The following is a 15,357-nucleotide window of genomic DNA, read 5'->3' as shown; positions in this document are numbered from 1 at the left end:
TTTGTGACAGCAGCTGTTATTGTGTTGATTGTCTGATAAACTCAATCATAGAGGTGCAATAAATTGTTTACTACTCGCATAATCGAGAAAGATTACACCATTGGATCTGTGATGTTTGCTGCAAACCACCTGCGTATAATTTGATCTTTATTTATTGTTCAAGCTAAGGACCTAAACTCGCATTCCCTCCCTAAATCTCTGATTCACTGCCTCCCTCCCTCTCATTTAAGATGCTCCTTTTAAAATCTACAAGTTAGAAATTGGGCTTGTTAGCACCTGTTTTTCTGGGTGCTACAAGCACCCTTAAGAACTCCGAAAGGTGCCTATGGTATGATCACCCATGAGTTAAATTGCATCAGACTCCATAATGGTGAGGGCATTGACACATGTGCGTGGGACTGTTTTTTGGAAGTATACGAACCCAGGCAGACCCTGCTGTCAATCAGTGTGCAATGCTGACTTGGTGCTAGCGTGGCCATTTTGGAGCTCAAATGTTCCAGTTACCGCCTGTTGTGTGAGCTAATGTCTCTAACCTCGCAGAGCCAAACCTGCTTTCAGCAGCAGCAAGGAGCCCCACCAGCATTTCAAGTAACCATCAACTCCTACACACTGATATAAAAACAAAAAGCTAAAAGCTACTGCGGATGCTGGAAATCCAAAACAAAAACCGAATTACCTGGAAAAACTCAGCAGGTCTGGCAGCATCGGCGGAGAAGAAATCAGTCAACGTTTCGAGCCTTCATGGCCCTTCGGCAGAACTGAAGCATAGTTAGAAGAAGGGAGAAATATATTCTGCCAGGTGTTTGATACTTTCTATAGCTGTTTCAAATTGGAAAAGCCGACAGTGATGTGGCAGGTTGTTGAAGGACTTTTACTGACTTCAGGGTTTCTGCAGCAATCACTTGGAGCAGCTAGTTTGTGGATGAGTGGATACTGCTCTTGACTGAGAGAATGAGCCAGGGGCCATGCAGAGCAGGACAAGGGAGGCGGGGTGATTCTCAGCCAGAGACGACATCCAACCTGGAAGTTGGAGAAGTAAGATTAGCTATGAGGGTACTGTCATCTTCAGTGGTATCAGTTGCAGCATCTACAATTGGCATCCCATTCATCCCTTCATGGGTGTTATGCCCATTGTTTTCTGGTTAGCTCCCACTGCCTCCATTGTGCACTATCTTCTTTCTACGAGAGAAAAGAGTATGTCCAAGTGTTGTGCAGTTGGTGAGGATGTGGCAGTTGTGGTTGAATAGCCCCCAGTGTACAAGCTGTACGTGTGCGTGTGTGCTCGTGAATATTGGCTACAAAACCCATTTAGTGATTGTTGAGAGGCGATTGATGGGGGTGTGGTGAATTAAACAATGACTGCAGCTAGTGGTGGAGTTGATAGGATATGGTATTTGAAGATGGATTCGATGACCCTGCCTACTCGATCATTGAACCCCTTGAGGCACTGCGTCCCTGACTTTGGGATTTGACTGCAGGCATTCAGCTCCACAGCTTTAGGCTCTCACTGCCCTCTAAGCCTGTGTCTTGAGGGCAGCCTGTGCAACGTCAAATCTTTCAGGCCTAGTTCACTTTCTCCCATATCGTGCTGCTTTTCAATGTTTCTCGGGTCAGATTCGCTTCCTGTATGACCCACGCCTGCTCCAGCCACAATACACCACCTCCCTAATAGAGAGGTGCAGGTCAGCTTTAAGTGGTGCCAGCTGCTCACTATATTGGCCTCCTAATGTGTCTAACAGATCAACAGCATGGTTGGCGTTGGCTGGACGTAGCGATCATTGAAATCAGCAGGCAGCATGAAGTTGGTGTGCTGACTGTGTTGCACTGAGCGTTTTCAGGAGTTATCCAAACAGACCTTGCCTATTTGTAATATATCTTTAGGTGGCTCATTGTAGAATTTTGTTTGATAATCACTTCTGTGAAACTCCTTGGGCAGAATCTTCCGGTCAGCATGCGGGGGGGCGGGCCCAACATACCGATGCGTAAAATGACATGCGATGATATCAGGGCGTGCGTCCCCACATCATTGCACGTCATCCCCATGTTTGTTTCATTTGGCGGACAAGCACCGGAGTTGGCTGTGCGCCCGCTGAAATTAAGGACCTGTTAAGGCTGTTAAGAAATTAATTTAAATTAGTTAACGCTGCCCATCCAACCTTAAGGTTGGCGGGCAGACAAAAAACCCAAGCGGCCTTCGCGTTTTTTTCAGGAAACCTCATCCATGGGCAGGATGAGGTTTCCTGAAGCTTTCATAAAATAGATACATTTTTTCCCACCTTTTTTTATAAGCATGTGACAATGTCACATGAGGGGACATGTTTAACAAATTTTCACATCATTTATTGAACTTTTTTCATTTATCCATTCTATCTCCCTGAAGCAGCTCCATGCATGAAAGAGCGCAGGCCCCGACTCTCCCTCCCTCCCCCTGCCCGCACAGGTAGCGCTGAGCTTAATTGGCCTGCCCAGGTAAAATGGCGGCGAGCAGCCAATCTCCGCACCTGCTCCAGCCCAGCCCGCCCGCCATACGAATAATCGAGGCCCTTGGGATGTTTTTACTACGGTAAAATTGCTATATAAATGCAAGCTGTTAATGCCCAAAGATTATCATGAGCTTTTGTGCCAATTGTCCCTTTTTCTGCAGCCCCATTACATCCATCCATGGGCTTCCTAATAAGGTGATCCCAAGGTGTGCAGTGCTAAGAGGAAGAGGATGACCACCAAAAGGCCGGCAATCGGCTTGGCATGTGTCAGAGGTGCACTCTGTCCACCCCGCTGATACCAGGCCACCTACACCTGTTTTTCTTAAAACAAAAAGGATGTTCCCGCTTTGCCGGGTGACCAGTGCGTTTTGAGGCCCAAATCGAGGTTGGCAGTGGCTGCAGAGAAAATGGCACAGATGAGCATGAAGACCTGATTAACACATTCTTTGGAAGCACTCTAAGCTTAGTATGTCATGCCTCCATGAAAGCAAGGCAGAGTGACCCTAAAGCAGGCACCCATCAAGACTCCAACCGTATTTTCATGCGTTATTACAGTTGCCTGGCCATATTATTGGCAGGGGAGCCATTGAGTCATAGTTATACAATACAGAACCAGGCCATTCGGCCCATTGTGTCTGTGCCAGCCATCAAGCACCTATCTATTCTAATCCCATTTTCCAGCACTTGCTCGGTAACCCTGTATGCTATGGCATTTCGGGTGCTCATCTAAATACTTCATAAATGTTGAGGGTTCTTGCCTCTACCATCCCCTCAGGCAGTGTATTCCAGGTTCCAGTCACCCTCTGGGTGAAATTTTTTTTAAAATTCTCCTCCTAAATCTCCTGCCCCTTGCCTTTTAAATCTAAGGAGTCTTCAGTGTGTCAGGTGCAGCAGCTATTGCCGATGACAGGGTTTTGCATTTAAGAATTCCTGCTCTTAAACATGTCCCCCCCCAAGCCAATAGAATTTGCATAGACAGCAGCAGAACCCATTAGCTGTGCCCTTTAATACTGCTGTTTGACTTTTCTCTTAAGTGCTTTCAGAATGTTGGCTCAATCTCCCCATATTGCCACTTCCCTCTGTCTCCATCCCTTTCAGTTCCATTTATAACACATTTCATCTCCCACTTGTCATGATAATGAAGGGGAAAAAAACACCAAATTGAGTTTGGAAATGTTGGACTTTAAAAATAAGACCAGAGTTTTTAAAAATGCACAAGAGCCACTGGCTGGAATCCTGCAGGGTGACTTCTGAAGAGGTAATGGAATCCCACCCTGTTGCCAGACAAGGTCCTTCGGTAGAGACAATGGGGCCTAATGGGAGATGAGCATCATCTCATCAGGAAATCCTAAGAGCAATGCCCAAACAGACATGTGAATTTGCTTCCCAGTTGGAAGATACAAAGACGGGTTTAAAATGAGTTGAGAAGCTGCCCCAGTGTCTCTGCCTGGTGGGTGTGCTGAGAGAGCAAGTGCTGGAAATTTGACTCACAAGTGACAGACACACGGTACCCCTGCAAATCGCCATTTTGCAGGTATCCCAATCTCTTTTGTCTCCCGCCACCGCCCCCCCCCCCCTACAGAATTCAGCACTACTGAAATCTCGAATCTGACTATTTGTCTCCCGGAGTCAATTCTACTGGAATCGCATTGCTCAATCACCTACTTCCCATGAGTCGAGGATTATTCCGCATACCCTTGAAGTGCTATTTGCACACTACCACACATGCAGAATTAGCACCAGCTTTTAACCTTTGAGATGACTTGCACCGTACAGGGGAAAACCAGTCCCCTATTGTCTTGATCCTAATGAGATCTGTGCTTGATAAATTTCCAAAATGTCTTGTAAGATCCTGTGGACCTAAAATTTCAAATCTGGTCACCCTGTCAATATATATTGGAGGTTTTATTGGATTTGTTTTCATTCCAAGATCATTAGAAAATATTGCAGATACTGTGGGATAAATAAATTTGGATTGAAGTGGGACAGGTTCTATACTAGCCAGCAATCTGCTGCATCAGATTAACCCCTGTCTCCCATAATGAAGATAAAGTTACTCATGTTTTTATATCTACTTCCTTTCCAATGATTCACGCTAACAACTTAAACTAAGGGAGAAAATAACAAAACGAGGCGGAAGGACTGAATGTGCTCTTTACATAATCTAATGGGTGTTTGTGGATCACATCTGTTCCCTTTCACGTCAAGCTCTTTAACTTATTGCTTGGAAGATTCTCCTCCTGTAAAAGTCTTTCAATGATGAACCTCTTGTGGTAGACTCTGGAGTTGTGCGTGTCACACTGATGCTTTATTCAAACAAGGAAAAGCATTGTTTGTGAATCAGCTTCAGAAGCCTCCCTAGTGATTACAACAGACACCAGGATGGCACACTCAGGCTAGTTGACTCCTCTCTGCCTAATCACTGTACAGTCCATTCCTTCTCTTGCGAGTATACTCTCCCCCCCGCCCCCCCATCCCCCCCGGCCCCCACCCCCCTCACCCTGTTATGACACAGCAGTTGGTAAAGGCTGAGTTATTTAAAATTCCAGAGGGAAACTTTAAACAACTGTCATAATCTTTACAATTGGTATGTTTTGAGATGCAGCTCCAAATTCAGGAATCAGACCACCAGTCCTTTTTATACCAAACTACATGAGACATTTATTAATTTACAACAAATTAAACACATACACATGACTACAAATTACTACTATCATAGCTTTTTAACAAACTTCCAAATTAATTTCCACTAAGGCAATAACAACGCAATCGACTTAACCAGGCACCAGGCAAAGCATTTTCACCTGACGAATTCAAAATGAGGTTCTTTTCACTTTGGTTCCTTTGCAGCAGACACAGTGGTAGGCTTACAGGTTTTGATGTTACATGACGCACACACACACACACACACACACACATACACACATACACACACACACACACACAGAATGTGAATTCAAATGTGTGTGTGTGTATCATCTGGCCCTTTGAACTCCACCTCCTCTAACAAAACCCCTTTTCATAGTACCAATTTTATTAGTAATATAAACATATTGCTTGGTGTCTCCTAGCTAGGTGCAAGATTTCACTCCCACTCTTGAATGCTCTATTCAACCAAATCCAATTAATACACACCGACACATCCACAGACTAAAACTCTTTTTAAAAAAAATTCCAATTACATACATTAATAGATTCATGACACCTCCTTGCTCTGTTCCCTCTTGAGATTCTCATCTGTATCATCATCAGACATAGCCCTTTACCAGAATCCAAATTCTTTTCTTTACCAATGCTACCTGACTTCCTGTATTTCCAGTATTTTGTCTTTTTAGTTACTCTGCTTATCTGATTTAATAGTGAAATGGCTTTCATATGTCAGCACTCCTTGATTATGTAGTTTCTCTTTTGCGTCTACCTCCTCCTCATGCAGATGCTGTTGATGGGACTCTTTGTAAAGAGAACAAAGAACAGGAAGGTCAGCCTGAAGAGGGAACTTCATGCTATATTGGTAAGGATCATCTACTACATACTTGGCATAGCAGTAGCAAAATGATACTCCTGCTTGATTATATATTTGGAATGAAATGAGTACTTCTCTTTTGTATGGGTGTAGAAAATGCTTGGCAGCAAGTCACCTACCTACCCTTCAGTTGTCGTTTTTCACAGTCCACACATCACTGAGAAAATAAATCAGTTAATCTTTCACATAATAAAGGGGAACAACTGCAATGCAAATATCCTTGTGTTTTAAATTGCACAAAAGGTCCACTAAAGTCAATTAAAGTAAATACCTGTGTTTTCTTTCGTCACTCTCCCCCGCACCCCCCACCCCCGCAAAAAATTTCAGATAAATTTAGAAAACTTTGGACTAGTGATTCAAAGATGGTACTGTATTACTTCCCATGGCAGGAGTATTACTTCCCATGGCAGGAGTATTACTTCCCATGGCAGGAGTATTACTTCCCATGGCAGGAGTATTACTTCCCATGGCAGGAGTATTACTTCCCATGGCAGGAGTATTACTTCCCATGGCAGGAGTATTACTTCCCATGGCAGGAGTAGCTATAAAATGGGCTTGCTTTGAGTGAATGGGAACACAAGGTATACTGGGATATTGGATAGCCCATGGACAAATGAAGGAGACTAGCTTTTTTTTCTTCAATGATGATGAGCTCTCTGCTACTGTTACATTTCCCACCAATGTCTTTGTTAATCCCGCCTAGTGTTTTTAACCTAAGATCTAATCATTTCGATTTACTATAGAAGCTGTTTTAAAGAAACAAAGTACAAGAGAATTCATTCCCATTATCCATACTTCTCTGCTTTGTGATTTTTTAAAAAAAAATATAAGCTAGGGTGATGCTGTACGTTGATGATGACCCACTATGATGGGTCACGGGTTAGTAGGGTGCAGCCTCACGCTATGGCTTCCCCATGTGGCAGACAAAAATAACGAGCACAAAGGTTATTTTTGTGCCCTGATGAAATGGGAAAAACCAGGAGACCAGGTTCATCGGAGTGTGCTTTCACTTCTCCTGTGGATGGTTGCGAAACATTCGGTGGGAGGGAGACTGTCGAATGCAGGAGAACAAGGGATTAAGCTGCATCGTGAATTTGCACCGTGAACAACAAAACAAAATGTGTGGGAAAGCGTCATCGATTTTTCCGGGTTTTGAATAATGGCCCCCATGAAACGTTCTCCAGATACACTTAACACTAGGTCATCTTTCATTGTTCAAAAGCATAAAGCTAAAGAAAATAAATTCCCACTTCCATGCCTTGTTCAGGCACCTTTTTGAAAGCCCGTGTTCGCATGAGTGATAAGCAAACTAGTTTAGTAAAATTTGAACTCTGGATTCCAAAGCAAAGCTGTGACTCTTCAGTGTATGAAGCCAACTGTTACTAAGCTATACCTCACGCAGAGCTCAGGACATTATAAACCAGCTCTACTGGGGGAGGCAGTGCCGTAGTGGTATTGTCACTGGACTGGTATTCCAGAGACTCAGGGTAACGCTCTGGGGGCCCAGGCTCGAATCCCACCACGGCAGATGGTGAAATTTGAATTCAACAAATATCTGGAATTAAGGGTCTAATGATGACCATGAAACCATTGTCGATTGTCATAAAAACCATCTGGTCCTTTTTTTTTTAGGGAAGGAAATCTGCCATCCTCACATGGTCTGGCTACATGTGACTCCAGACCCACAGCAATGTGGTCGACTCTTTTAAAAAAAAAAAAAATGCCCTCTGAACAAGGGCAATAAAGGATGGGCAATAAAAGCTAGCCAGCGACACTCACATCCCATGAGCCAATTTTTTAAAAAAACAACTTGCGATTAAATGTGGAAGAATTGCATTGACGATGTTTTGTGTTTTGAATGATTTTAAACCATTGTCTTTCAGCACCTTAAGAATTAAACTGGTTTCCCATAAGTTGTTTATTTTCAGGGAGAAGTGCTATTTTCAAACTGTAAAACCATATTTTCAATCAAAGCGGATGTTGAGGAGATTTTTCTCAAAAGTAATTGCTACTTTGGGAAATTGATGATTTTTAATGTGCCCTTTGCTGACAGTAGCCTCTACATATTGTTTGTGTTTTTTTTTTGTCCTGCAGGTGATTCCTGGATCCAGAAAGTTACAAAAAGGACGAAACCACTTGTTGTATTTCATGAATTGACCACCTTTAACATACTCATCATCATCTATGTCCTGCTGTATGTATTATTGTTCATCCTGTTAAATAGAACCATTTAATAGACTTTGTAAAGTTTGAGAACCTACAACTTTGTTCTTTTTTCGAGGAAAGAATACTTGTAGGGTTATATTACAATGATTGAAAATTAGTAGAATCTATAGGTTTGAACTTGGGCTTCCTCCCCATAAATGGAGAAGTAGCTGCCCTAAGGTCGACACTCCAGCTGCTACCATCTTCAAAAGGGGCCTAATGCTGGGTGGCCAAAGTCTTTGCCTGTTTCAAGTGGGTAGGCCCTTTTAATATGCAAATTTGTGTCCCATGACATATATAGGACCCCAATTATTTTGAGACGGAACTGGCAGTTTGAGCGGTCCAGGGCTGACGCTTTATTTATTTCTGTGGAGTAGAGAGGAGCAGACGTGTTACTTCAGTCTATACAAGACTTACCAATGCAGCAGTAGCACCACAGGTCTCCCCCCTCCCCCTAAGCAGATGTACTGTTTTCGGGCCGGCTGCCTAATAGGTGCTGTCGCTTAGAGGGTGGACTCTTTCTCATTTTGTCTAAAGCCCGTTGGGTAAATGGTAATCAGGCCTGGCCTGTAATATGGCCTGAGCTTTCTGGTGGCACTCAGGCAGGTGGTCAGTTGACTGCCCAATAGTTAGAAACTAGTCTGATATTTCTAAATTGATGAAACACTTTTTTGGGGAATAATACCTTTTTTTAAATGGAATATGCAGAACTTACTTGCAGTAAAACATTTGATATAGAGCATAGACAAACTTCAAATGTTTTATAAATTGTAAGATTAAGCTATATACATATTTGTGGTAAATTTCACTAATGCTATAGAATATACTGTGCAAAAGGCAATGGGTTCCATGTTTTTGACGCTTGCAAACTGGGATTAATGATTTGTTTCAGTAGATCATCTGCAAGTTATCAGGAAGGAATCTGTGCAGTTTTAATGCTGATGCTGTTGATCTTTTTTTTCCTCCAAATAGAGTGCTACTGCTGCTAATTTCTTCAGGCTACATTGGCTTCAGAATTGTGGCCCTAGAGGAGCAGCTGATGTCCATGGGGGCCTGGCCAGAACTCCATACACACCATCAGTAAGTGCACCAATTGGTCAGATAAAGCTTGAGACTTTTTAGAAGCTCTGTGTCAGCTGCATGGAGCATTTGTGCATCTGAAGCAGTCCAGGCTGCTCCCAAAAACAACCTATTGCTCAATGCAATACAGAAAAGAAGAACCTGCAGATACAGTAGAAGCAATAATAATCCCCTTTGCATCTGATCAACAATGTTGAGAGTGCCAGTCCCATTGCTTAAAGACAGATATAAAACACTTTAATTTATTGTGCATAGGAATATATATCCTGCTGAACTGAGACATATTGCCGAAGCTTTGTCTTGTTCTCATCAGGACAAACTCAGGAATGCCAAATTTTAGACGATGACAACAATTTACACTACAGGAGAAAAGGGTGCTAATTGGTTGGCAAGCTGACTGATTGGCGGAGACGTTGACATGAAGAAAGGAACTATCAGCTCACCGAGCTCCTCAGTAATTCAAAAAGATGCGCAAGGCTTGAACCTATTCCTTTTGTTTGCAGAGAACATGTTCCTGCGTATGAATGTATGTCATTTCTAGCAAGTGTTACAAACCCGACAGGTTATCTTAAATTGGTTGTTAGTGTAGTGATTTGAACACTCAGGGTTGGTATATATCAATTAGGAAATATCCTCATTTAATTTTAGCCCTGTGGAGAATTGTTCTTTTAGGTACTCTCATGCACTCACATTACACTGCAGCATGTCAGATAAGAGCTCCGTAAGGAATCTGATTTAATCAATATCAAAGACGATTTGTGTAATGTCCAAGCAGGGAAGACAGAGGCAAAAACAATGGAATCATTTAAAAACTAATTGCGTCCTCCCAGGGGGGTACTTCAGGACCTTGCTGGATGGATGAATTAAGATGGGCTCAATGGGATTTCTCAATGAAGATTGTCTTGAGGTCTTTGTCACATTAGCTGATATAAGACTCATTCTGTCTTCCGGCTAGAAAGATCAGCACGGAGGCAAAAAGGCTGATAAAATACTGTGTGTCTTTACATTGTGCTTTGCAAAGCAATGAAAATCTCTTATTATGAAAGCCAAGGTAATTATGCCTAAGACTTTCATTTCATCTTGCTCTTTACACAGGTAAAGTAAACTCCCAATGCCAGTTCAAACATCAGTTTGATTTTCCGGTAATTGATGTACTCTGTGCTTTCAGGAAAAACAGTAATTCAGTTGAATGGTTCTGATGGCTGGATTCCAAAAGAGCAAAGTTCAAGCTGGCAAAACTGAATTTCTTTTTATTACTGTAAAACCACCTTTGTTCTTTCTGATAACCAAATATGGTATTTTGTACAATATGGAATCCTTTACACCCACCTGAGGAAAAAGCCTTTAGTTTAACACCCCCATTCAAAAGACGGCACTCCTTCAGTTCTGCACTGAAGTGTAAGCAGAGGCTTTGATCAAGTCTGAGCGGGACTTGAACCATTTGACTGTTACAGGCATATTTTCCCCCCCCTTGGAATGTTGATATTGAATTCAAAATATAAATGGTTTAACCCACAGGAGTATGATAGTTCCTTAATTAGTAATGGCATTGCATCCAAACTACACTAACTGATTCAGATAGAACATGTGTGGCATATGATTGTATCCCAGTCAAGCTATTATTTGCCACTTGTCAAATCTACTCAAAAGTATAATTCAGAAATCTATTCTTAATTTGAAGATTGCCCTACATTGTTATTGAAAGAGCCATAATCTGAAATGGGTGGTGTGGATAACATAGGAAATTAGGAATGTATTGTGAAAGAAATCAGATAATTTGATTTTGAAAAGTCTCGAGGTCCTGAATGGTGCTACATGAGTTCAAGTTCTTTCCAAGTGCTTCCCAGCTGAAGTACATAAATCCCCGTCTTTCGGTGTTCCCCTTTTAAAGCAGCTTTGTTTCAAAGGGTTTTATATTTTTACGTCTGGGTTCCATTAAAGTGCAGTATACTCAGTTTCAATAGGTGTGAGCTGTGTGACACCATCGCGCCCCCCTGCCCAGTGATTGAGAGGCAGAGTCTGACTTGTGATTGTGTTGGTGCCATTTTGTGCTGCTTGTACATTCAAGAGTTTTTTTTTTCCTGCATTTTCAGGTACACCCCTGTACTAAACTGAACTTCATTTTTAAACTGTTTGACTGGACCCTTGTACTAGTTGAGGAACTCTATGGACTTTGGAAAATTCTTTCAAAAAACATTCTTTCAAAAAACAATGTACTGTGCTGTACGGTAACGTACAGATATTGTATTGTAAGCTTTTTTTCAAATTTCTTTGTACAATACCCTATACTTTTTTTCAGAAATGTAACCATTGTCGTTAAGTAGGGAAACACAGCAGCCAATTTCTGTACAGGCCCTGGAACATGACCACTAGGTTAATGGTGTTGGGTGGAGGATAAATATTGGCCAGATCATCAGGAACTCCACTTTTGGCTTCCAGTACCTGAACTGATATTGAATGTTCCCTTTGTTTTTCCTGTGTTTATATCCCAATCCTTAAATCTCATTGGTTATTGTTAAATATGTAAATAGACAGCTACATCAGATGTAAGATCACATGACAACAGAGTGCAATGTGTTCTGGGGAGCCTTGTGCTAAGCCTTGAACATTTTACTAACTGTATACAGTACAATAAAAGTTTACCAGCGGCCTTGCCTCCAGTAGTCTCTATCAATCTAAACCAAGAATAACCTCATCTAAGACCCACAAGAATAACAAGGGTTAAGGAGATGCCCTGACTCTCGCGCTCTCTCTCTCGCGCTCTCTCTCTCTCTCGCGCTCTCTCTCTCTCGCGCTCTCTCTCTCGCGCGCTCTCTCTCTCTCTCTCTCTCTCGCGCTCTCTCTCTCTCTCTCTCGCGCTCTCTCTCTCTCTCTCGCGCTCTCTCTCTCTCGCGCGCTCTCTCTCTCTCTCTCGCGCGCTCTCTCTCTCTCTCTCGCGCGCTCTCTCTCTCGCGCGCGCTCTCTCTCTCTCTCGCGCGCTCTCTCTCTCTCTCTCTCGCGCGCTCTCTCTCTCTCTCTCTCGCGCGCTCTCTCTCTCTCTCTCGCGCGCTCTCTCTCTCTCTCTCTCTCTCTCTCGCGCGCTCTCTCTCTCTCTCGCGCGCTCTCTCTCGCGCTCTCCCCTTATATCACACTTACTTTCAACAGCCTTTGTAGGAATACATTTTTTTTTGAGCTCAAGGATACAATGACAAATCTAACTAATGACAGATGTTACAGAAGCCCTGATACAGCAAATTTTATTCCAATAGTGTTCTGAGAATATGTAACATTGCATAACTAGAAGCCTGTAACAACAACAATATTTACATAGCATCTGTAACGTAATGAAATGTCCTAAGGAGCTTCACAGGAACATTATAAAACAAAAAGTATGACGGTCACATAAGGAGATATTAGGTCAGATGATCAACTTGGTCAAAGGAGAGCCTTTGAGTGGGAAAGTGAGAAACACAGAGGGAAGGGAATTCCAGAGCTTGGAGCCTTGGCAACTGAAGGAAATGCCACCAGTGGTGGAGCAATTGTGATTGGCATCCACAAGAGGCCAGAATTAGATGAGTGCAGATATCTTGGAAGGTTGTGTGAGAGAGGTTACGGAGATAGGATAGGGTGAGGCCATGGAGGGTTTTGAAAACCAGGATGATTTTTTTTTAAATCAAGGTGTAGCTTGTCTGGGATCCAATGTAGGTTGGTGAGCACAGAGGAGGCAGGGGAATGGGACCTGTTGCAAGTTAGACACTGGCAGCAGAGTTTTGGATGACCTGAAGTTTATGGAGAGTTCACTAATGTGGGAGACCAACCAGGAATGCATTGGCATAGTCAAGCCTAGAGATAACAAAAGCACGACTGTGTGTTTCAGCAGCAAATGAGCTGAGGCGGGGGGTGGGTGCAGCAGGCAGGCGATGTTAGGATGTTATGAAATAAGGTGGTCTTGGTGTTTCATTTGATCCAGAGATGAATTGCTGACTCCTATTCATGCCATCACTGAGGTTGTGAACAGACTAATATTATAAATTCTTCTTTCTCCTCCCCTGTTTAATCTTTGCTATGTTAATTCTCAGACCCTAGCCAGAGCTGATTTGAAATCTTTTATATCCACTTGTACTGATCTCGGAAATCTGTTTGTAATTCCTTTTTCTTTTATGCTAATGAGCTTTATTGCCAATTGGTTGACATGCCCACCAAAGAAGGGACCAGTTGAAATGGGAAATGTTTCCAAATAAATCTACCATGCATTATTTGGGATTTCTTTTGTGTTCAATCTGCATCTACATGGAGAGTGCAAATTGGTTTCTCGTCTTTTCAAATGTTAACCCTTTTAGAGGCTCTTCCAATCTAATTTTCCTGATGGAGTTGGCTATTAATCTTCAGGATGAAACCAGTGAGCTGCTAGATTTCCACCACTATTTCTCTAAAGTGAATGAAATACTTTGCCTGTTGACCTTAAGGTAGTCAGTGCTCAAATAGTCAACACCACTCTAATATCTTTGTAGTTTGATTTAAACCTGTTCCTTGCCTACTTGGGCAATTCTCTAACTGAAGGGCCTTGTGTATATTTCCCCCTAGCTCTCATTCTTCCTCCTGCTGCTTCAAAAGTACTCTGTGCTATTTGGCAGGAGTATAGACCCATTTCTTTGACCTCTACTCTTAACACCATCCCTCTCCCTTTCTTCCCCTCTGCCAACTGCCTCCCAACCACCCCCACTGCCCCCTAACCACCCCATTCTGTTCTGGAGCCTAAATTGTGATCCCACACCTGTGGGGTGGGAAAACAAAAGCATAAATGTCCTCAAATGTTTAGTGAGAAGTGAAGTACTCAGGACACATCTATCGGTCAATAATATATTAAAAATTCTAAGGCTACTGCCTGTGTAGCACTCACTTTGTCTCAAACGCAAGTTTTTTTTACTACTTATCTGCAAAATGAAATTTAAAAATGCACCCTGTTGCATAACTATGCAAAGCAAATTAAGACTGTTGTTGATTGACCTATACACCTCAAGTCTTGATCCAATACAAAGCAGGAGATGGCATTTCAAGCTTTTAATTCAAATCTACTGTACTTATTTTTATAGGTTACTTTTTTTAAAAAAATTTTCAAACACTGGGCATTTTCTTAAGCAGCTGGTCGAGTTGAAATCAGTTTGGTCGGCATAAGTGAAGTCAGTTTGCAGTGATGACTTTTTAAATCCAATATGAAGTGATCTTGTTTTGGCTGTATAATCTGGGCAGCTGAAAATAGAACACAGTAGAAAAAAAAATGAATTGCTGTGCTAACTGGAAACCAAGGTCTGTAGCAAAGATATTAACACACATCTGTTACCATTTCTCCTCCGCTCTCACATGAGTGAGTCTACAAACAGTACAGAGATGGTCTTTAATCAGGTATAAACTGCTCACAAAAAAACACTTTTTTTTTTCCCTTTGGGTGTTTCAAATGGTTTGAATTTTTTCGTTTGGGTTTTTAAATCTTCTTAAGGCACTGCACCATAAATGGTGTGTTGTGCTTATCAAAGGGTTAAAGATTCTATCAGATGCTGTATTTACTGGCTACTATAAGTGTATCTTTTTGTATTTTATGTAGATACAGAAAAACATGAAGCTGGAACAAATAACTGGAACCATCCATGTGTTGAAGGACTCCGGTGTGCATTGACGCTACAGCAGGATCACATGATGTTCACAGCAAGCATTTCCAGACCATTGGGCGTCACGGGACAAATTGTTTTTTTTTAATATATTTGTTGTCGATGTCATTGTCAAAAAGGAATCCTATTCTAAACTCGCGCACGTTTTTTAACCTAGCAAGTTAGATGTGTCAGTGGTGTCCTCGTAAAAAGGGGGCACTTATCAGAAGTTAACTATTGTGGCAAGTCCCACTTTATTTATTCAGCCAAGATAGAAAAGGTGCATGGAGTTTGTGTCAGCCTGCTTGATGGGATTTGGAGCTGAATTCAGCATGTTGTGCTGTTCAGATGACCTGCTGGATGTAAAATGATCTGCTGAGAACTAGCACCTGAAGGTAACCTTCCTCCTTTCAAGAGCAAGTTCCCAATTGCAACCTTGAAA

At 42.2% G+C, this 15,357-nt stretch overlaps 1 protein-coding gene across 1 annotated transcript in view; it reads left to right on the top strand.

Annotated features, from left to right (window-relative positions):
- Positions 1 to 15,007, top strand: part of LOC144689244 (GRAM domain-containing protein 2B-like) — a 32,280-nt gene extending 17,273 nt beyond the window's left edge. The window contains exons 10-13 of the mRNA XM_078556345.1: positions 5,917 to 5,994; positions 8,101 to 8,200; positions 9,184 to 9,291; positions 14,879 to 15,007. Of these exons, the coding sequence (XP_078412471.1) occupies positions 5,917 to 5,994; positions 8,101 to 8,200; positions 9,184 to 9,291; positions 14,879 to 14,888 (296 nt within the window). The 3' untranslated portion in view covers positions 14,889 to 15,007. The remainder of the gene's footprint in view (positions 1 to 5,916; positions 5,995 to 8,100; positions 8,201 to 9,183; positions 9,292 to 14,878) is intronic.
- The last annotated feature ends 350 nt before the right edge of the window (positions 15,008 to 15,357 follow it).

The sequence above is a fragment of the Cetorhinus maximus genome, chromosome 13 (genome assembly GCF_964194155.1).
Source record: "Cetorhinus maximus chromosome 13, sCetMax3.hap1.1, whole genome shotgun sequence".
Classification (NCBI taxonomy): domain Eukaryota; kingdom Metazoa; phylum Chordata; class Chondrichthyes; order Lamniformes; family Cetorhinidae; genus Cetorhinus; species Cetorhinus maximus.
Note: the sequence above shows the minus strand (reverse complement) of the source record. Positions and strands in the feature narration are given on the sequence as shown.